At 36.2% G+C, this 23,458-nt stretch overlaps 1 protein-coding gene across 1 annotated transcript in view; it reads left to right on the top strand.

Moving 5' to 3' along the window:
• LOC109113274 overlaps positions 1-23,458 on the top strand; it is a 66,593-nt gene that overhangs the window by 36,725 nt on the left and 6,410 nt on the right. Inside the window, exons 3-12 of the mRNA XM_042764562.1 lie at positions 1,291-1,399; positions 3,200-3,336; positions 13,476-13,647; positions 16,979-17,164; positions 18,034-18,169; positions 18,597-18,691; positions 20,463-20,582; positions 20,810-20,886; positions 21,064-21,242; positions 22,273-22,511. Of these exons, the coding sequence (XP_042620496.1) occupies positions 1,313-1,399; positions 3,200-3,336; positions 13,476-13,647; positions 16,979-17,164; positions 18,034-18,169; positions 18,597-18,691; positions 20,463-20,582; positions 20,810-20,886; positions 21,064-21,242; positions 22,273-22,511 (1,428 nt within the window). The 5' untranslated portion in view covers positions 1,291-1,312. The remainder of the gene's footprint in view (positions 1-1,290; positions 1,400-3,199; positions 3,337-13,475; positions 13,648-16,978; positions 17,165-18,033; positions 18,170-18,596; positions 18,692-20,462; positions 20,583-20,809; positions 20,887-21,063; positions 21,243-22,272; positions 22,512-23,458) is intronic.

The following is a 23,458-nucleotide window of genomic DNA, read 5'->3' as shown; positions in this document are numbered from 1 at the left end:
TTTGTGATTGTTAGCTTCTGCTTCTTACATCTGTGGGCAGCTACTAAAAGCCTGGAGCTCAATGGTGGACTGAAGACTGTGTTTTGAGGGGTCAAACTGTCTGAAATGTTCATTTTAATGATTTGGGTGTGATTTCATGAGGTTCTGTAACAAAAATTGAACAAAAGACTAGTTTAGCATTGAATATAGTTTAATATGCTTTTGGCTATCGTCTTCTGTTTGGATGGCACTAAATCTTATTTTGAATGCACTTAGATGGGAAAATCAATATGGGACAGAACATAATCCAACATTCAAAGATGTTTATGATAATAGACTTGGTAAGAGCATATATAACTTAAAAAGAAAAAAGGAAGTTAGTGTTGCATTTATTTATTTAAGGATTCAAACAAAAAACTTTTATTTGAAACAAAAGTGCAACTCAAGTATAACATTTTATGACATTTCAAAATGTGAGCAAAGAGTAGAGAGCATTTGTGTTATACTTGATAAAACATAACGTATAGATGGGGTTCAGGGGTCCATGTGCAGTAACATGGGGCCAATTATCTGTAGTCTGGGTTTCCCACAGTACACCATCCCTGGAGTCCACCCTTCCCTTGCCCAGTGTCAATTACTCTTCTGTAATGAGCCCCTGATTGGCCTGCTGGGGTTGTCATGTTTACTTTAGAAAATACTAACTCATCATGTACCTGCACCTCAAGGTGCTCATTTGGTTTTCTGGACAGATGTACTGCTGACAATTTTTATTGGCTTGACGGCAATGTGTTAGATTGTTTTGTTCGAACTTGTTACTAATGTATTGGATTTAGTGACATTATTCATAAAATATAATATTGTAATATTGTAAATAAAAAATATACAAATTGTAATGTCTGTACAGAATTGCATTGGTATTTTACGTTTATAAAAAAGATTTGTAGTCAATAGGGCTTCAATTACAAATTTGTATGCAGTCGTTGATGTAATCCCTGGCCTCAAAATGATTGTTTTTTATTTTATTTTTAATTTTATTTTTACATATTACTATTGTATGGAAGTTTTTTGTTTTTTTTTCTGTGAGTTTAAGTACAGCAGCACCTAGTGGTATGTCATGGAATTGTTTCAGTAAAGAACTGAGGAAAGCTGCAATGATATATAAAATATTATGCAATGACATATTATGCAATTTGTTATAAAAGATAAAAAGCACAATTATCTTCCTTCTGGTAAGTATGCCAGTAGATAGTAAATTTGGTCATAAAACAGCACTGTAAATAAACTTGTATGCCACTGTTGTGTTTCCTTCAGGATCTCCATGTGAAGCTATCCCATGATGCAACATGTGTCCCCAGCACCAGCATTGACCATGATGGCCACACAGAGTGTCCCTCCACCATCGTACCAGGAGAGCCAACAGGTCACTTAACAAATAAACTGTTTTTTTAATTGATTATAATTGGATTATTGTTGTAATAAAGATAATAAACTGATCACTCACCTCAGTAGCTGCATAATAAACTAAATAGTAATAATAATAAAATTATTCCAGCCTAACCAGATTTGAAGACCAATAAATAAATAAATAGGCTTTTTTTTTTTTTTTTTTTACTCAGCAGGGTTATTACAGTAAACTGTAGTTTTGAAAAAATTCACATTCACTCAAATTGTGAATGTGAGAAAGGTACAGCTGTAGTTCTGTGCAGTGTCATATCTTCATTGTGCTTGTCCTGAGTTAATCAGAGGGACACAGAGCAGCTTTTTGTCCCAGAGCCCCCTCTCCCTGTCCGGCTGCTGTATCCCTCCGCCCTGAGGATTAGCGGCTGGGGAGAAGAGAGCAGCGCGCTGGTGGAGACATGCAAATGAGAGCTAGTTAAGTGTGAAGAAGCTCATTTATTTCCTATTTGAGGCTGGGATTAAGACTTCTAGCTTCCTCCCTTACGTAAATCATTTTTGTTCTGGGGAGGGAGACAGGAGGGAGCTTGCTTTCAAAGCTGCATCACAAGAGAGAAAAACAGGGCAGGAGAGACGGGGAAGCGTAGACAACAAACAAGTTGTACTCTCTCTCCCACTAATGCATCCTAAACAGGGTATTTGTTCATCTTGACAATGTTTCGATTGCTAAAGGGCAAGACCTCTGCCCACCTTGACTGCCGGAGTTTTATTTGATGACTAGGTGGAACGTTTTCCTGCAGAAGGTGACCTACGTAAAATATTAGAGGGTCAAGTGTCTCAATTTAGATTCTGGAGTTTAATGAGACCATATGTTGCATTGTCAAGACAAACCGAGAGAATGCAGAGACATTGGAAGTTCCTTCTTGAATACGAATGCTGGGGAAAAAAAAAATGTTTCCTTGCTAGCTTTGCCTCAAGTTTTTCTAGAACTTTATCTGGATGTGTGCTGTTTTCCCTTCGATGCAGAAAAGATTTGATTTTTTAGTGATAAAAGCACCATAACCCATAAGAAAAACACAAAAGTGAGGCATTCAAAAGCTAAATTTGATAAGACAACAGTGGCTGGCCGTGAGCCACCAATAACATGCACCTGAGCAAGATGATCTTGAACAGCATCTTTGGCTCATCAGCGCAGAGGGGGTAACAGCAGAATGGATTGTGCATTCTCCAGACATTTATTTTATTATTTATTATTTATTATTTAGCTTATCTTTGTCAAGAATTATTAGCTGATTTTACATTTAAAGTGCCCCTATTATACCATTTTTAAGGTTCCTAATATTGTTTTGGGAGTCTCCTACAATGCATGCATTACATGCATAATGCATGCATTGTAGGAGATGCATGCAAGTTTTTTGTGAATTCCTCATTGAACTCCCCAAGATGAGAGAATACGTCGTTAGTAAAATGACAGTAACACAAAAAAAGAATGGGGTTGTACTCCTGTGGTACAGTGGAAAAAAAAAGATTTTTAATCTCTGATTCTTTGCAGCCTCATCTTTCTGAAGTGAAAATAAAACAAATGTACTTTCAAAGCATAGGACACAGCATCTTCTCGGATTTTCAGCTTTACAGCTTTGCAGATTGTTTACATTCACATAAAGCTACATTACACAATTCATGAAAGGCAATATTCGAAATTGCATAATAGGGGCGCTTTAAAAAATAATTCTGTAAATCTTAAAAAGGAAACTTAATTAATTAGATTAAAAAATAAAATAAAATCTGCACATCTGCAGTTATTTTGTATTCTGTATTTCTTCAGATGACAGGCACCACGCAGCAAAACTCAAAGGCCCAGCATGTCCACCTCTCTGCAGCCTCAGCGGCCGGGGCCACACAGGTCAGCGTGACCCTTGACCCCCAAGCCCAACTGGAGTCAGATAAACGAGCCGTTTACAGGTGAGTATTATGCAGAAATGCAGCCTCTTATTAAGGACATTATTTATAAGTAAATCTCGATTTGTTAGTTCTCTAAAGAAAATGGGAGCTTCTATGATTACAGATGCAAAACATGATGTAAGGTTGCTGTGTGGTTGCTAAGGTGTTCTGGTTGGTCACTAGGGCAGTGCTAGGTGGTTGCTTACTGGAGAAGTATAAACAAACATTGCTATTTAAAAGTTTAAATCAGTAAGATATTTTAATGTTTTTGGAAGAAGTCTCCTAAGCTCACCAAGACTACAAAATACAGTAAAAACAGTGCTTATTTATTTATTTATTTTACAATTTAAAAACTGTTTTCTGTCTTAATATTTTTTTTTTTTAATGTAATTTGTTTCTGTGATGGCAAAGCTGAATTTTCAGCGTCATTACTTCAGTCATCAGTCACATTATCCTCCAGAAATCACTCTAATATCCAGTTTTGGGATCTCAAAAAACATTTCTTATTATTATCAATGTTGAAAACCGTTTTGCAGCAATAAAACATTTTTATTTAAGTTCCATTAATGAACAGAAAGTCTTTCTTGCTTGCTTTCTTTCTTGCTCTCTTGCTTTCAGAAATAAAAAAATAATAATTGTACTGACTCCAAACTTTTGTAACTGTAGTGTTTATGTATGCCAAAGTATGAAAGTTTTGTGTTCCTTTATTTTAGTTATTTTTTCCCAGTGAATATTATGTAGGTACCTGTATGCCATTGTTCCATCAGATATAAATAATGCAGTTTTATAGTTATTTGAAACCCTCATAACATATTGATCTAAATACAGGCATACAGACTAGAGGCTTGATTTGGATAGTAACACGCCTGCATAAGTCATATTTTCCTTGTTTATTCATGAAATAAATAAAACATGGCACACTGACACTTTAAATACTTAAAGCCTCATTCCCAAACCTTCCCTCCCCGGTTGATTACAGCGCGCCTGTTTGCGGGCTGCATGCATATCATAGCATCGGCAGTTCTTGTCTGAAGGCAGCCGTGAGGGCTCGTTCGACCGGCTGCAGCGATGGCTGTGATTAGTGGTGTCTTGCAGCGGCGTGGCAGAGGCCCATGGTTTCACGCTAACCCCTGAGGCAGGTCTGTGAAGACCTGGGCAGGCCTCGGGCTCAGTCTCTCAGCTCCTCAGAGAGAGAAAGCTGCCTTTGATGTGAGCAGCCAGCCGGAGGCGGCCTGCAGGCGGTGTGAAAAAAAGCCTAGATTCAGCCTACATTCACACTACGTACACACACACACACACACACACACACAGACTAGATTGCGCACATTCACACTACGTCACACAGTGTCTGCTCCTACTTCCCCATCGTTCCTAGTCACATATACTCAAGCACAGACTCAGCTTCTCACTTATATATCTCACCACCTCTTTTCTCTCTCTCTCATACACACAGATTTCTGATTTCATCCTACATGACACATCTTAAGTGCTCTAAATATTCAAAGGCGCAGCAGAGAGCCATCACTCATAAGTTGTGCACACTGGCACAATGAAAGCGCACTGGTGAGGTAGAAACCAAAGAGATTTGTATTAGACCTGATATCTCAAACTGTCAAGTGTCTAATGCAATTTAAGTGCAAATATCCAATAATGCAATTTAAGTGCAATTTAGGTATACTCTGTATAATGCAATTTTGGTGTTTATGTGCAATTTTGGTATTTTATTTATATTTAGGTATTGTATTTATAAGGAATGTATTGTTTAGTAAATTTGTATAAAGAAGAAATGAGCCCAGCAACCATTCATACATGTTAAATCTATTGTAAGAACAAGAAAAAACTGTTTATATATTTTTTTTTTTTCTTTATTTATGTAGATAATTGGGGTGAATTTTGATGGCATTTCAGTCTGGTAGAGTGTGGCGCTTGCAACATCAAAGTTATGAGTTTGATTCCAAGGAAAAAACGTACTGATAAAATGTAAAAATTAATATAAGTAGCTTTGGATAAAAATGTTTGTCACCTCCACTTCATTCATTTACCAAATTTGCATTATACACTTTCTTTCAAAAGTTTGGGGTCAGGTTTTTTTTTTTTTTTTTTTTTTTTTATAATTTATTAATTTCATTAAATGAATTAAATTGATCAGAAAAGACAGAAAAAAAAATGCATTTATTTTAAATAAATGCTGTGTTTTTTTTTTTTTTTTTACTTTTCATTCATCAAGATGTACCTTGTTTTCCACAAAGACTGTCTTCAACATTGAACATCAAAAAAGCATATTAAAATGATTTCTGACAGATCATGTGACACTGAAGACTAGAGTAATGGCCGCTGAAAATTCAGCTTTGCCATCACAGGAATAAATTACATTTTTATGTATATTTAAATAGAAAACAGTTATTTTAAATTGTAATAATATTTCACAATATTGCTGATTTCCATTGCTTTTTTTCTTGATCATACAGTGTTTATATATATATATATAACACAGACACACACACACACACACACACACACACACACACACACACATATATATATATATATATATATATGCAACCTTGCAGAACATTACAATTTCTTCCCGACCCCATACTTTTGAATATGAGTGTGTATTTTTAAACAGTATATTTGCTCTGCATTTGTTACAGTATGTTGAGAAGAAAGCAACATGATATCTCACCTCCAAAACTATTGTGGGTATTTAACAAAGCAGAATTTTTTGTGTATTTGTTTGTTTATAGTGCATCCTCATGTACTGTTTTGATTCAGTTTGGCAGGTTGGTGTATATTTCTGCACCTCTCGTTTCTCTAATTGCCAGTATTGCGAGTTTGAGTTATGGAGTCTATGCTCTGGTGTGTGTTACTTAATTATTAACAGTGGAATAAATGTGCGATACAGTAATTATCTTAACGAGTTACTACACTCTCTTTTAAAGCATCCGAGACCTTCTTTTCTTATTACAAGCGTGGCAGGGGGTATCTTTCCTGTGGGGTACTTGTGACATATCCAAAATTAGGTCCAATAAAATCCAGCATCCAGGAGATGAAATTGTAATTTGTATCCGAAGAAGTTCCCGAGGGTGTAAAATTCAGCACTATTCCACAATGATAAGAGTGAGACGGAAAAGAAACTCAGGTGGGTAGAGTTTGATGAAACTAGGTATATGTATATAAAGTCAGGCTTTTAACATGTTTTCCAATCCTTCATTCTCCAGGCAAATGAATTATAATATCAACTCTAATTATTATAATATCAGCATTATATAAATTAGACTTTTACTACAAGCAAATCAAATGCAATCAATATATTCATGATTTGTGTCCATTATAATCCATATTAAATCCTTCAAATTTAGACAACATTTCTTTGAAAAACTGTTTTGTGTGTACAGAATTTTATCCTGATGCTTTGCGCCTCTCAGTCTCCATCTTTTGAAGTATTTGTGTTTGTGTAGTGTGTAGTATATTAGGGTACTATTGGGGTTTATATGTGTCTTTCCCTTCTCACCGTGACTCAGATTGGTGGATGCTGAGTGGATTTGCATTGATACTGGATTTCAGTCTCATGGTGCACAGTCATGCTGTCTTCATTGAGCTCCAGTGGATCAGAAGTGTCTTGGACTGACGGAAGAGAGAGATAGAGAGAGAGAAAGATGGAATAACGAAACAGAAAAGAAGAAAAGGAAAAGCAAAGTGTTAGAGAACAGCTTTAGTAGACCCAGCAGTAGCAGCAGCGCATATCAGTCCCAACAGGAGTGCTTTTAATTTGACAGCCAGAGAGGAAATGGTGAGCCAGTTCTCCCCAGCCGCTGTAATGCACCATCAATTCTGTTTACATTCACTGTTGGGAAGCTCTCGCAGTCATTTGGTGCCCAACATCTTAACGATTCCCGTTCTCTTAGTAATGGTGCTAAGATTTCTATACCATACAGAAGTCATCTTATCTGAGCCATAGATTCATCCTGAGAGCGAGTCGGTCCTGATCATGAGTGTCAGGCTAAAGGATGTATATTTGAGATTGTTACTGGCAGATTATGGCAAATAGTACTCAAAGTTTCTCAGGAAATCTCTGAGGGCACATTTATATCTGAGTAAGATTTTGTTCCTCAATTTAAAACCGTAGACGTCGAGTTTTATTCTGTTTCATCCTGGCTTGTGTCTCCAGGGTGCAGAGTGTTCTGAACTTCACAGACTGACTTTCTGAAGATTGAACGTGTGTGTTCGTGTTAGCAGAAGCTACGCAAGTCTGTGAATGAATCTAATACTTGTTAGCGGTGTTTGCTAAGGCAATATTATTGCTCATGGCTGCTCAAATCTCTATAACTTTTGAACATTATTTCATAGAGACTTAGCAACCACCCAGAACACCTTAGCAACCATAGCAATGATCTAAAAAAAAAAAAAAGCAGCCACACCCTGACCAGCCTAGCAACTACATACAGTAGCAATGTCCAATTAACCACCCAGGTCGGTATAGCAGCACTGTAAAAAACAGTCAAAAACACCCTAGCAACCATATAACGACATTTTAAAAAGCAGCCAAGAAATGTATACAATATCAGTGCCCTAGAAACCAAACAAAATACCCTAGCCCAACCACCAAAATACTAGAGAACCATAGCAGCCATATACCAACACCCTAGCAACAACTCAGAACACCATAGCAAACACTTACTAACTTTGATATAGTAGCAACACTCTGAAAACCACCTAGATCACCATATCAACTCCACAATAAAAAACACCCAAAACAACCTAGCAGCCACATAGCAACAATCTACTAGGTAACCTTTTGTTATCTTAAATAAAAAACATGGCAACCACATACCGATTTCTTAGAAACCCAGAATGCCCTAGCAACCTCATAGCAACACCCTACAAACCACTCAGACCAGTCTAGCAATACCGTTTTTATTGCTTTGGTAGCCAGAGTGTATACAATAGCAACCATATAGCAACAGTAGAAAAACTAGTCAGAACCCTCTACCAACCAGAAAGCAACATCCTGGCAGCTACATACCAATGTTTTACAACCTACCTAGGACACCGTAGCAACTTCATAGCAACACCCTACACCCTACCTTCCATCGTTATAGACTTCAATGGAACTTGCGACCATAGTTAGCTAAAGATGAATTTGGGAAAAGTACCCCAGCCTGGCAACCACATACAGTAGCAGTACCCTAGCAACCACATAGAAACACTCTAAAACTACTCAGAACCCCTTACCAACCATATAGCAACACCCTGCAACTACATACCAATGCCCTAGAAACTACGCGTGACACCCTAGCAACTACATAGCAACACAAACCAATTTGAACACCTTAGGAACTACATTTTTTTATTCTTTTTGATTGCTTTTATGTGGCATCTCTGTATTTAACCTCTAAATTCATACCTGTGGTCCAACGATAAGAGCCGGCTGTCTATGACAACAAGCCGCAACTAGCCTTTACCTCACAGGTGAAGGAGAGAGCAGTAAAACAGTGTTGAAAAAGAGCACCACCACTCATTGAAATGCAGCAGTAGGGGTCCTTTATAAACCCTGATGGCGAGTGGTGTGTGTGTGTATGCTCGCCCCCATTAAGGTTGAGCTCCAGACATGTAGCCTCGAAGAGGGAGTGTGTGTTTGTGTGTGTGTGTGTGTGTGTGTGTGTGTGAGTGTGTGTGTGTGTGTGTGTGTGTGTGTGTGAGTGAGCTCTCTCAGCGTGAGGGCACCCCAGACTGGGTTTAATAAAGGCAGCAGCCACTGGCTCGCCCTGATTAGGATGGCAAACATACCGGGTGAACACACAGAGAGCACACCCCCATCTCCCCAGCAGCCCGTGGGTGGCCCACCACGCTACCAAAACAAATGCAGCTAGAGCTAGCATGAAAATACGTCCAGCTTTATTTTTGGACTCGGAATTGCTTTGATGTGCTTTTCATTTTCTCTGAAAAGATTTATTTATTTGCTTGAGACCGCTACACTTAAATATTTATGACAAATTCAGCTTGAAATCAAAAAATAGGTAAACCCAATTAGGTTAAGCTTTAAGTTTTTCAGTAGCTGACATTATGAAACCTAGTATTGGTCAAATGGAAATAAAAACGCCATGTCTGACTTTATTTGTCAGTTCGCTGGATCTGACTCTTATCTCAGTAAATGACACTTTTATGGGTTAATAGTTCCCCAGCTCCCTCCGTCCTGAGACCTCTGCACTGCAGATAATGTCTTGCTGTTCTGGCACCTTACCAGCTCTAGGTACCTCATGTAGTTTCAGGAGCGTACAGACGCAGTGTTAGATGAGATGAATGTATCAATGGAAGTAGTGCTTCGAGGATATATATATATATATATATATATATATATAGATATATATATATATATATATATATATATATATATATACCACCTGCTCATAAGTCATTTGTTTGTGGATTGAACTTAATTTAAAACCAAATTACCCAGTTCTCTATTTATTTTGAAGCCATACTGCATTTCAGTAAATGATTCAGGTGTTAATTTACTTACCACTCTGACAGATTCGTTGATTCAATTAGACAACTCTTTAGTTTTTTTTTTGTATGAATGATTCGTTTCAGTAAATGATTTGAATGGAAATACAAATTTTTTTCTTCTAGCAAAATTATTTGTCTACACGTCTATTGAAGGAAGACGTGTCATGATTTGGATTATCTCATGAGTGGTCTTGAATTCAAAGTGGCTGAGGTTTGTTTTTCTTACTGTATGTGTTTTGTTTGTTTTCTCAAACCTTAAAGGGGTAGTCCATCCAAAAATAAAAATTCTGTCATTATTTACTCACCCTCATGTCTTTTCCATCCCATATGACTTTCTTTCCTCTGCAGGAAAAAAAAAAAAATCAAGTAAAATTTCCATTAGCTTCCATTGTATTTCACTCATTGGAAGTCAATCAGAGCCAAACTGTATTCATTGCAAGAAACTGCTCTTATAGGAATTATTTGTTTGTGATTTGAATTACACTAGTACACTAGTTTGTACGCATGTCTGTATTATCTGATGAGTGATTTCAAATTGGCTAAAGTTTGGTTTTAGTGTTTAATGACATCAGTACTTCATAACAACTGTTTGCCTATCATAAAATGTAAAAGTCATTTTAATGGCCCCTCTGCTTACAATTATATGAGCCTTCTCTTTCCCTTTTTAGGGATGGCAGTCTGGACAGTATTTCCCGAAAGAGTTATGAGATGATAACTAAAGGTTAAAGACAAATAGCATGAAGTGTTTCGTTTAAACCAGCCCATTTTATAAGATTAACCGACTAGCTCATCACTTTGCGTCACACAGCCTCATCCAGAAAGTGTAGATAAAGAGATGTAAAAGTCTGGAGTTGCTCAGAGAGATCAGATTACACTTAAGAGTTTTCCAACCTAATTTAGCCTTTGAAACAACTGAGGCAATTAGTTTAGACAGTAACTGCTGTAAATGTTCTGGCCGTCTTTAGTAGCAAAGGTTTTACTGCGATTGGCATGTTGTCTGAGATAAGGCGATCAGAAATGTTATGTTCAGAATAAGAGCTGCTTCATGTCCATCATCGCATCTGTATGCAAGACATGACTGAAGTTTCCAAAAAACGCACATAGTTTCTGCTACAGATGAATGTTATGAAATATAACCTCCTCATGAAGATAATGCAGCATCATTAGACTCACTCCGGGGAATGTGAGTGTTCGGATGAACCTGTAACTTGTGGCTTAACTTTACAATTCGATTTTATGCTCTAATTTCTGGGTAGTTTGTTCCTCAGCCTTCTCAGCCACAGCCAAATCCTCTGAGAGCTAAATTGATAGCATCCTTTGGCTTTGGGCCTTTAGGGCTGTGTCCGGGTTATGATCCAGGCCTGCGAAGAGAGAGAAGGGGAGAGATAACCCAGCCATGCCCTCCAGGGTTTAGTGTGACTGGGGAGGGGAGAGAGGAAGAGGGGCTGGCACGGCAGAGGGGAGCGAGACGAGCCCGGAGGGAGTGCAGATCGCCTCGCTGCTCAGCACTGCGATCCTGTTTAGTATTCCTGTCACGTCAGCTGGAGGGAGCGGCATTAAATTGGGATCAGGCAGATTAGAGTCTAATATAGCCAGCTATTAAAGACTGCAAATGAGAGTGGTGGGTTACAGCAGGAGCCTGGGCCCCTCACCCAGTCTCAAAGCCTCTCTCAGTCTCTCAAACATGATCCACAAGGAAAAAACAATACATATACACAGGAACACACATAGGATAGGATAAGATAGGGCACTACTTTGGATACTATTTTGACAGTGTTTCTTGCATGCAACAACAAACAAAGCACAAGCTAATATGTCCAATTTGTGAACGAATGACTCTTATGAACAGGATCTTTTTTTTTTTTTTTCAATTAAAAAGACTTCAGAAAGGTATTGATAAGTTATATTGTTTGAATCCGATTCACACATTCAGTGAATTATTCAGTGTCATTACTGAGTTTGCAACTGATTCCCTCATTCATTGAACATATTCAAAATGAACCAGGAATTGTTATTTGTGATTAAAGAAACATACACTACCATTCAAAAGTTGGGGGTCAAGATTTTTCTGTTCTTTTTCCCCCACATTTTTCACCAAGGACACATTAAATTGATCAAAAGGGACAGTAAAAACGCTTACATTCTTACAAAATATTTCAAATAATTGTTTCAATGCTACATTTTAAGCACCACAACTGTTAACATTGATAATAAACACCAAATTAGCATGTTAGAATAATTTCTAAAGGATCATGTGACACTGTGTACTGGAGGCTTTTTAAAACATATTAAAATAAAACAATATTACTGTTTGTATTGTATTTTTCACTTAAATAAATGCAGCGTTGGTGAGCATAAAGATACTTTTTTTTATAACAACCTGAAAATCTTACCCACCCCAAACTTATACACATGTATACAAATAATATGTTCCAAAACACAGTAAGATTTATATGGCATAAATGCAATCAGGATCACTACAATGACAGCACCAAATGGGAACTAAACCACTTCTAAACAACCGTCTTTATTGAGCAATTCTGCTATTTTGTCAACATGATTATTCCCCAAAATATTTTCATTTATGATGTTACTGCTCCTTAGTTTTGGTAGTGTCTGGATATGATGCGTTATGATAGAACAGGACAGAATCCTTAGTGGAAAAGCATGACCCTTAATGATTTGTGGTGATGTTGTTTTCTTATTAATTTAATCAGAGTTCTGCATGTCAGTCTAGGCTTAGCTTTCAAGAGGCTGAGCTGAGTGAATTTTAGCTTTCATTAGGTCTGCTCTTCAGCAGAAGCCTCTCTCTAGACAGACTGAAACCAGTGCAAACATATTCATTCTCTGATGATACAGGAAATGTTAATGCTGTTAACATGACAAATGTCAACTTGCTAAAAGAAACCTTTAGACGGAGCTTATGCCTACAATCAGATGAAGATGACAGATTTTATATTCAGCTGCTGGGTATTGTCATCTGACCTGCCTGAAGCAAAGAAACTGGTTATTTTCTGGTTAACTTATTATATACTGGTATACTGCTTATTGCATACTGTGAAAGAACCTACAGAACGTGAAACATTATGGTGTATGAAAGGATATACACTACTGTTTAAAAGTTTGGAGTTGGTAAATTTTTTTAAATGCTTCTGAAATAAGTCTCTTACTAACCAAGGATGTATTTATTTGATTGGTAAAAACAGTGAAATATTATTACAATTTAAAATAAGTGTGTTCTATTATAATATATTTTAAAAGCTGAATTTTCAGGAGCCATTACTCCAGTCTTCAGTGTCACATGAAATCTTTCAAAAACAAAAGTATTTTTTTTTTTTTTTTTTTTTTTTTTTTTTTTTTGCAGTTTGATCAATTAATGAGTCTAGAGGGAATGTAAAAAAACAACAACAACAACAACAAAAAAACATGATTTTGCTTCTGGCTTCATTCCATTATTTAAAAATGAAAGGATAGGTCAAGCGCATGACATTATGGGATGCAGTAATTCACACAGCGTGCTGTAGTTGTTCTGCTCTCATTTTGGCAAGTCATTTAGGACTTTTTACATTTGCATACTGTGCACAGTTTACTTTACATTTTGCATACTATAATAATATTAATAGTTTGCCATCTCTTTCTGTGTCCTGCAGGCATCCTCTTTTTCCTCTTCTGGCATTGCTTTTTGAGAAGTGTGAACAAGCCACGCAGGGATCGGAATGCATCACCTCCGCCAGCTTTGACGTTGACATCGAGAACTTCGTCCACCAGCAAGAGCAGGACCACAAGCCTTTCTTCAGCGAGGACCCTGAACTAGACAACCTGGTACGCACTCTTATTGCTTTTTGCTATTTCTATCACTTGCCGTTCTTCTAATTTAAGCTCTTTACCTGCCCTTAAAAGCTTGTTTACATCTTTTATATCTAAATTTCACATCTGCACTGCCCTCTGCTGGCATATTTGCGCTTTATACATCTTTTGAGGTACTTTAATTCAAATATCATTAAAACAGAAATACGACATTAAATAACGTTTAATTGAGAATAAAAAGGCAGAAGTATTAGTCACAATGACCTTCGCCCAACTATTGTCCAAAGCTCTTTTTTCCTCTCTTTTGTTCTCATTTCCTTTAACTCTCCCCCTCATATTCATCATCTCTCCTCTTCTGCACCGTGCAAGACAGTTAACAGTAATTAGAAATTAAGGGAAGGAGGAGGAAAAAGGTCACTGTTCATCATTACCGGGGCACTCGGCCGACTAGCACTGCTCAGTCAATTAACTCTGCATCTGTGTGCTTTACGACACACTGGTCACACACAGGTCTTCCGTTCTCTAACTCTTCACCACGACAGTTATAGCGCCTGCGCTGCACTTCGTTCTCGCCTCAGAGAGATGGCACTGAGCCCTGATTAAACGAGCTGCAGTAATTGGCAGATTTATCTCCTCCTTGGCAAAGCATTTTTTAGCCCATTTGGTCGTCCTTGAGTTCTGACTTTGGGCAATGACTGTTTGAATGGGTAGTTGGAACAGAAAGTTCAGTCTCGTCCAAATGTATCAACAGAACTCGAAAATGTTTGTTGCATTAAACAACGCAACTAGGCAAATAGTGGCAGGGAGGGCTGGCTAGGTAACCTCGAAAAATTGTGGGAAATAAAGTGAGAAAAACACTTCTGCTATTCTTTTTAGTGAAGTGATTGTAGTTTATTTAAAGGAATAATTCACTTAAAATTGATTTTTTTATTTAATCACACTAATGTGGTTTCAGATGCATATAATTTTCTTTCTTTCATAAATTGAGTTATTTTCTAGAATGTCCCGGCTGCTTTTTTTCATACAGTGAATGATAAAAAAGCACTGTGAAAATGTAACAAAAGGTGCACAAATACAGTATATAGGTCTTCAAAATTCATATTATAGCTTAGTTTGAGGAACTGGTGAAAAATAAGAAAGAAAGAAATAATATAAAATGTAAAATAATATCTTTAAAAATTATTACCTGAAACAATGACATTGAAATGTATGTAGGGTATTATTATCTTTTTATTTATGTTTATTTATTTATTTATTTTAAATGCCGGTGGGTTTTGTACTGACTATATTTTCCCACTTTGCTCTGTTTGATGTTGTAGCTTTAATTTAATTTTTATTGCTGGCATCTTGCTAAATTATTGTTTAGGCCAGCCTTGTTATTTTTAATTATCATTAAAACTACTAAAAATAGTTTCTGGTCATTTAAATAATGCTGAAATAAAACAAAATATAAATATTAGAAATAAAACTTAAAAACTTTACCTTGCCTTGGCAACTATCTGAAATAAGTTGAAGTACTAAAATTGGTCAAACTAAAACTGAAATAATAATAATAAACTGAAGGTAAATATAAATACAGGTGCATCTCAATAAATTAGAATGTCGTGGAAAAGTTCATTTATTTCACTAATTCTACTCAAATTGTGAAACTCGTATTAAATAAATTTAGTGCACACAGACTGAAGAAGTTGAAGTCTTTGGTTCTTTTAATTGTGATGATTTTGGCTCACATTTAACAAAAACCCACCAATTCTCAAATCTCAACAAATTAGAATATGGTGACATGCCAATCAGCTAATCAACTCAAAACACCTGCAAAGGTTTCCTGAGCCTTCAAAATGTTCTCTCAGTTTGGTTCACTAGGCTACACAATCATGGGGAAGACTGCTGATCTGACAGTTGTCCAGAAGACAATCATTGCCACCCTTCACAAGGAGGGTAAGCCACAAACATTCATTGCCAAAGAAGCTGGCTGTTCACAGAGTGCTGTATCCAAGCATGTTAACAGAAAGTTGAGTGGAAGGAAAAAGTGTGGAAGAAAAAGATGCACCACCAACCAAGAGTACCACAGTCTTATGAAGATTGTCAAGCAAAATCGATTCAAGAATTTAAGTGAACTTCACAAGGAATGGACTGAGGCTGGGGTCAAGGCATCAAGAGCCACAACACACAGACGTGTCAAGGAATTTGGCTACAGTTGTCGTATTTCACTTGTTAAGCCACTCCTGAACCACAGACAACGTCAGAGGCGTCTTACCTGGACTAAAGAGAAGAAGAACTGGACTGTTGCCCAGTGGTCCAAAGTCCTCTTTTCAGATGAGAGCAAGTTTTTGTATTTCATTTTGGAAACCAAGGTCCTAGAGTCTGGAGGAAGGGTGGACAAGCTCATAGCCCAAGTTGCTTGAAGTCCAGTGTTAAGTTTCCACAGTCTGTGATGATTTGGGGTGCAATGTCATCTGCTGGTGTTGGTCCATTGTGTTTTTTTGAAAACCAAAGTCACTGCACCCGTTTACCAAGAAATTTTGGAGCACTTCATGCTTCCTTCTGCTGACCAGATTTTTGAAGATGCTGATTTCATTTTCCAGCAGGATTTGGCACCTGCCCACACTGCCAAAAGCACTAAAAGTTGGTTAAAGTTGGTGTTGGTGTTTTTGAATGGAAATTAAACTCACCAGACCTGAATGCTGTTGGTTCTCTATCTATCTGGGTTTATTGTCAAGAGGAAAATGAGAAACAAGAGACCAAAAAATGCAGATGAGCTGAAGGTCCTTACAAAGAAACCTGGGCGTCCATACCACCTCAGCAGTGCCACAAACTGATCACCTCCATGCCACGCCGAATTGAGGCAGTAATTAAAGCAAAAGGAGCCCCTACCAAGTATTGAGTACATGTACAGTGAATGAACATACTTTCCAGAAGGCCAACAATTCACTAAAAATTTTTTTTTTTTTTATTGGTTTTTATGAAGTACTCTAATTTGTTGAGATAGTGAATTGATGGCTTTTTGTTAAATGTGAGCCAAAATCATCACAATAAAAAAAACCAAAGACTTAAACTACTTCAGTCTGTGTGCATTGAATTTATTTAATACATGAGTTTTACAATTTGAGTTGAATTACTGAAATAAATGAACTTTTCCACGACATTCTAATTTATTGAGATGCACCTGTATATTTAAAATACTGATAACAAAAATTCTTAAATTTAAAATGAAAACTGTAAATATTCAAAATAGGCATAAATACTATAATAATATAAATAATACAAAAATAAAAGTGTTTTAGACCACTCTAATGCAAGAATTTGTCATAAACTGATTCCTGTATCTACTTTTGTGTTGATGTAGATGGTGAAGGCGATCCAGGTGTTGCGGATCCACCTGCTGGAGCTGGAGAAGGTGAATGAGCTCTGTAAAGACTTCTGCAACCGTTACATCACCTGCCTCAAGACCAAGATGCACAGTGACAATCTGCTACGGAACGACCTGGGCGGCCCGTATTCACCATCACAGACCAACCTCGGCCTGCAGCAGGTGACTCACAAATACAATCTCCCTAGACCTTCAGTCTAAAGGCTAAAGGTTGTTTCTAACACATAAACACAGTGTCATATGAATGCACACACTCTCACACCAGTAACATTTACACTTGCACGAACACAAGATCCTCTCCCGGAAATGCAAAAGGTCACATCTGGATTGCCCTCGCTGCTCCTGCTGAACTTTGCTGACCTCTGCGTGAGAAGACTTAAAGTACACACTTTTGGATGTTTCATCTAGAGCAGTCAGTCGATTATAATTCAATTAAAATGTCCATCAAATTATCAAATTAATCAGAATTAGTCACATATACAGTACCATTCAAAAGTTTGAGGTCATTAAGATTTTATTCAGTAAGGATACATTAAACAGTAAAGACATTAATAATGTTACAAACGATTTCTTTAAAATAAATGTTGTTCTTTTTAATATTGTATTCATCATACAACCCTGAAAAAATGTATTAAAAAAATTAAGTAGCAAAAATATTTAAATATATATAATTGTGTTAATTTTTATTGTTATGTTTTTATATACAGTATATATATATATATATATTTTTTAACAATTAATTATTTTTTACTCATACTAACATTACAACAGGCATAATTAATTGTGGACATTTTGAGTATATATATATATATATATATATATATATATATATATATATATATATATATATATATATATATATATATATATATATATATATATATAGTTAAATAGTTTTTTAAACTAATAATTATTTTTTTTATCATACTAAACTAACGTGTTTAATTGGCAGCCCTAATTTTTTTACCAAATTTCTTTTCCCAAGAAATTGAAATGTGGACACCAACCAGTGTTTCGTCCTCCTCTTATAGGATCTGCTTCAGAGCACATCCCCCTCGCTCACCTCTGTCTCCAGCACGGTAAACCCCTCTGGGATTGTGGTCCCTGCCGGTTCACTGCAACAGAACAACGTTGCCATGACCACTATCAACTCTCAGGTGGTCTCAGGTGAGGAGGCCAATCATCAGTCCCTTTTGCTTGCTATAAATTCAGAGAGCTCAGATTTCAGAACAGCTTTACTTTCCAAATTCGTGACATCTGGTGCAAGCAAATACGGACATCCATGTAATGCACATTATCTACATTTATCTTTCTTTACTAATTTTCTTTATTTACAGCTGTCTCACACAGAACAGTAGATTCATATTGTGAATAAAAACAACTAGTTACTGTGAAATCAAGCTATTTAGCAGCAAAACAAGAACTCCTTGTTCTCCTCTTGAGCAGTTCCGAATACCCTTTAGTTTTATTTTGGCGCGGTGAAAGGGAGGTGAAATGGTTTGTTTTTGTGCTGCAGGGTAATTACAGTATGTTTTCAACAGGCAGGGTAAGTCTGTGTTAACCACGCTCCTGTGTCTGTGACTGATTCCCACAGGTGGGACGCTGTATCAACCGGTGGCAATGGTTACCTCACAGGGGCAGGTGTTGACCCAGGGGTTACCACAGGGAATCCAAGTCCAAAACAATCAGGTGTGTGCAGCCGCTCGACAGACAACATGTGCTCTCAGTGCTGTTTCCTCCCAACTATTGAAGCTGTAGAATTCTGTTGAATTATTTCTAGACTACAGCACCATGTCTACAACACTGAACCGCTGCTGTTGCAAAGAAGCAAAATATGTTTTCTGACATGCTATTCCATGCACTTTATATTTTCTGTCTTTTTTTAAATATTTAAAATATACATATAGATTTTTAAAATATACATAGTACATAAATATTACTTGTTATGGATTTACATGGCTTCAGACACTTCAGACACATACATTTTGATGCCTACAAAAAATGATGACTCTTTTTGAGGCCTAATTATTTATTATTATTATTTTATTATTATATTATATTTAGAGCAGCATCGGACTTTATTCATGAAACACAAGCATATTATTTATGCTACATATTTTTAATATTTAAAAATAATTATAATAATAATAAAATAATTTTAATTTCTGTTACAATAATTTACATAAATATTATATTATTATATTTATTGTTAAAAGAAACATTTTATTTAAAATTATATATATATATATATATATATATATATATATATATATATATATATATATATATATATATATATATATATATATATATATATATATATATGGATTTTCTATATATTTATGTACATGAATATTATGAATTGATTTTGTTCCTCTTTCATTGCTATTTTTTTAGAAACAATTTATTTAAAAAGAAATAGTAAAATGATATAAAATCATATAATTTATTTACAATTATATATTTGTTCCTCTTTTATTTTTTATTTTTTTCATTGATGAAGTCAAAGTTCAAGCTGATTGGTGACATTCCACATTAACGCTTGCCATGTAGTTAAGATCATGATGCGTTTGTTCACTTTAAGTGTAGACATATTGTAAGTTATTTGGGAATTCTACAAGTGTTACTTTTTATTTTAATGCTATCAACTATGAGTTGGGGTTTGATAGACAGCTGGAGTCTGTGTGGATACCCAACTTTGGGCCGAGGCGCTTCACTACACACAGGCTGGGAATAGAGTTCCGCCCATAGCTACATCTCTGACAAGCTTTCAGTAATAATACCCCTGCATGAAGCCTCCAATTAATTCACCCTGCTTCCTGAATCACACACTTACACACTCTCCCCCCGTTATTGTGTGTGTGTGTGTGTAGTTTGAGTAGAGGAATGGGGAAGATCCACATGACACCCAGCTGCAAATGTAATGAGGAGGTTGTTTTTAGAGCTTGATTATTATTTATTTATTTAAAAATTTTAAAATCAGTGGGGAGCTGCTGCTTTTTATGGCTTTCAGTGGCAGTGGTAGCATGAAATTAATTATCCTTATTTTCAAAGTGGAAATGTAAATTTTTCCTTTTTTTTCTTTTATTAATTTATTTATTCGCACACGGAGCTCTCGCAGATTATGCATCTTAAACTTCTCTGAAATGTTAATATGCCAGTCTCAGAATGGCGTAAACCAAAAGAAAATAGTTAATTTAGCATGCATCCATTAAAACTCTTTTGATTCTTTTGAAAAATTGACTGCATTTTCCGCAGCTCTTTTACTTGATGAAAGGCTTCAGTAAATGTACCCTCCTTGGCTTTAATTTTAGGTATCATTACTCCCATTGCGTTGCTATGGTGACTGAAGGCATTCTTGCCCCTGCCAAAGAAATGGTGACTGGTGACTCTCTTTGTTTCCTTAGCAACTACCCCTCCTTTCTCCCCCGCTCACTTTCTCATCTCTCTTCCTTCCAAGGTGAACCTGGACTTGTCCTCACTCTTGGACGGTGATGACAAGAAATCAAAAAACAAAAGAGGCGTCCTTCCCAAACATGCCACAAACATTATGCGTTCCTGGCTCTTCCAGCATCTCATGGTGAGAAAAAGGATGTGTTTTCCTCTTACATATTTACCCTACAAACCAATGGGAGGCTTGGGGAGTTTAAATTGCACTTCATTTAAATCATATCTGGTTTTTAATATAATTTGAACTTACATAGATAAATATAAACATGGACATTTACTCAAAACGACTAAAAATAAAGGTATACCATTTAAATAATACCTTATAATTCTTTTTTTGTTGTTGTTGTTGTTTCCCAGCATCCTTATCCTACAGAAGACGAGAAAAGACAGATTGCAGCACAAACAAATCTTACTTTATTACAGGTGAACAACTGGTAAGGACGATTGGTTTGTTGCACTAGTGTTTTTACAGTGTAATTCACAGCAAAATGGCACCATCTAATGGCCACAAACAGAATCACTAAACTTGTTTAATATTTGCATGTAGTATCTAGCAAAAATCCTGGTATATGTCTTATCCCCATCATTTTTTTCTCCTGTCTTTTTGAAAGGTTTATCAATGCCCGCAGGCGTATACTGCAGCCCATGCTGGACGCCAGTAATCCTGACCCTGCTCCCAAAGCCAAGAAGATGAAATCTCAGCACAGACCCACACAGCGCTTCTGGCCCGACTCCATTGTAGCTGGAGTCCTGCAGACACACGGATCCCACTCCACAAACAATTCAGACAGTAATATGAACACATTCTCTAGTCAAGTAACCTTTTTTTATGTAGCACTTTATACAATACAGATTGTTTCAAAGCAGCTTTACTGTAATAAACAGGAAAATAACAATCAATGATGGATACTTCATAAAATATGAGACAAATTCAGAATTCTGCTGTAAAGCAGCTATAAAAAGATAATAGTATCATTATTTAACTCAAGTCGGTTGGTTTAGTTAAGTTCAATAACTACAAATTCATCAATTATAAAGCAAGTTCAATGCTATAAGCTATAAGAAAATATTCAATTCAACTATAAGTTCATTATTAGTGTCATTATTCAGAACGGGTCTCAGTTCAATTTAGTAACATATACTGAATAATAAATATTAATTATTAAATGATTAATTTAGAGATTTAAAAAAAATCTATTCTCTTCAATATTCACTTTTTCAGGCTTGAAAAGGAATGGGAGTTATCGTTTATGCAGTGAATACACTATATGTAATACATTATATTTATTATGCACTTCAATTTAAAAATGTAGGTTTGTAGTATTTTTCGGAAGTAAATGCAAAAATAAAAAATGATTAAAAATGACTTTAAAGACATTTAAAATGATGTTTCATTTTTAATTTAACTTATAAGATTACAAGATTTTTGAAATTTCTATTCATTTCTATTTATTTCTATTGTATTCATTGCAATTGTAATATTTTGCAGTATTATGTTTTTACACAATATTTTTGATCAAGCAAATGCAGCCTTTGTGAGCATAAAAGAGGGGTCTTTCAATAACATTAAAAAATTTAATCCATCACAAATTTTTGAATGGTAGTGTAATGCGTGTGTGTGTGTGTGTGTGTGTGTGTGTGTGTGTGTGTGGTGTGTGTGTATATATATATATATATATATATATATATATATATATATATATATATATATATATATATATATATACATATATATATAAATAGTTGTTGTTGTTTTTTTTTTTTTTGTCAGATGCAATTTAGTATATATGTATTTGTGTTTCTGTGTGTATGTTTTTCAGATTCTCTGGGCATGGATGGCCTGCAGTCTCTGTCCTCAGACTCTGCCACACTGGTGATGCAGCAAGCCATGCTGGGAGGAACTGAGGATTCCATGGACGGCACAGAAGAGGAGGACGATGAAGAGGAGGAAGAGGAGGGAATCGACGAGGAGGAAGACGAAGAAGAGGATGAAGAAAGCGAGGGAGGCAGACAGATGTCTCGGAGAGATCTGGGCCTCAATCACAATGAAGGACTTGAATAAAGGATCAGATCGACGAAAATGACAAAATTGACTTAACTCCTACTCATCCCCATGGCAACACATCTCAACACCACCTGAAGGTTTCCAGTGGACACTAAGTGCCATGGAACATCCAATGAGAATGAAGAGGACGGGCCTGTTATGGACTTGAGGAATGAATAAAATTCATGTTAAAGTGAGAATCTGAATGAGGACAGAACATTGTGAAAAGAACGTACTGTATATTGGGCCGTTAGCCAAGCACTCATGCTACTCTCATGCATATAATCCATTTAAGCCTTACTTTGTTTAATATGTCTCTTTGGTTCTCAGGTGTCTTAGCATGACATAATGTCTACCCTCTTACAGTCATATTAATAACCATGCAATGAGTGGATGTTTTAGGCATGTTTCTTTCTTTCTTTTTTATTTTCTTTTTGTAGAATTGACAAAATATTCGAAGATTAAAAAAGAAACAGTCTAAATGCCTGACAGCACAATGTATGTACATTTGATAGTGATGCATTTTACCCAGACACTTCATATTTATTTTCGAAACTGTCAAAAGGCAGTGGCACAATCAACAAAGGATGCTGTCCGCTGAATGCCTGCTATTCACCGGCTGAGTCAAAAACATCAGCCTCGTTCAAAACAAACGCATGTCGAGAGCCTCAACGCAGAGTGCCAAGCATTTCTTACACGTACGGAACAAAACTCTCGTGCCCTTCCGAACAGTAGGACCTACAAATGATGTTTACTGAAGAACACTGCAGGAAAAAAAGACATATTTACAGGTGCGTATCACACCCTGAAACGCCCCTTTATTTTATGTGAAGGACGAAAAACAAAAACTGTGAAGAGCTTTTCAGCTTACTGTGTCTACAGATTTAATCACCTGTTTCTGATGTGATGTTTAGAAAAGACAGGATGTTTCTGAATGTTATTGCGGTTGGTCTTTGTGAAGT

The sequence above is a fragment of the Cyprinus carpio genome, chromosome A10 (assembly GCF_018340385.1).
Source record: "Cyprinus carpio isolate SPL01 chromosome A10, ASM1834038v1, whole genome shotgun sequence".
Classification (NCBI taxonomy): domain Eukaryota; kingdom Metazoa; phylum Chordata; class Actinopteri; order Cypriniformes; family Cyprinidae; genus Cyprinus; species Cyprinus carpio.
The sequence above is the reverse complement of the archived record's forward strand: the minus strand, read 5'-3'. Positions and strand labels throughout refer to the sequence as shown.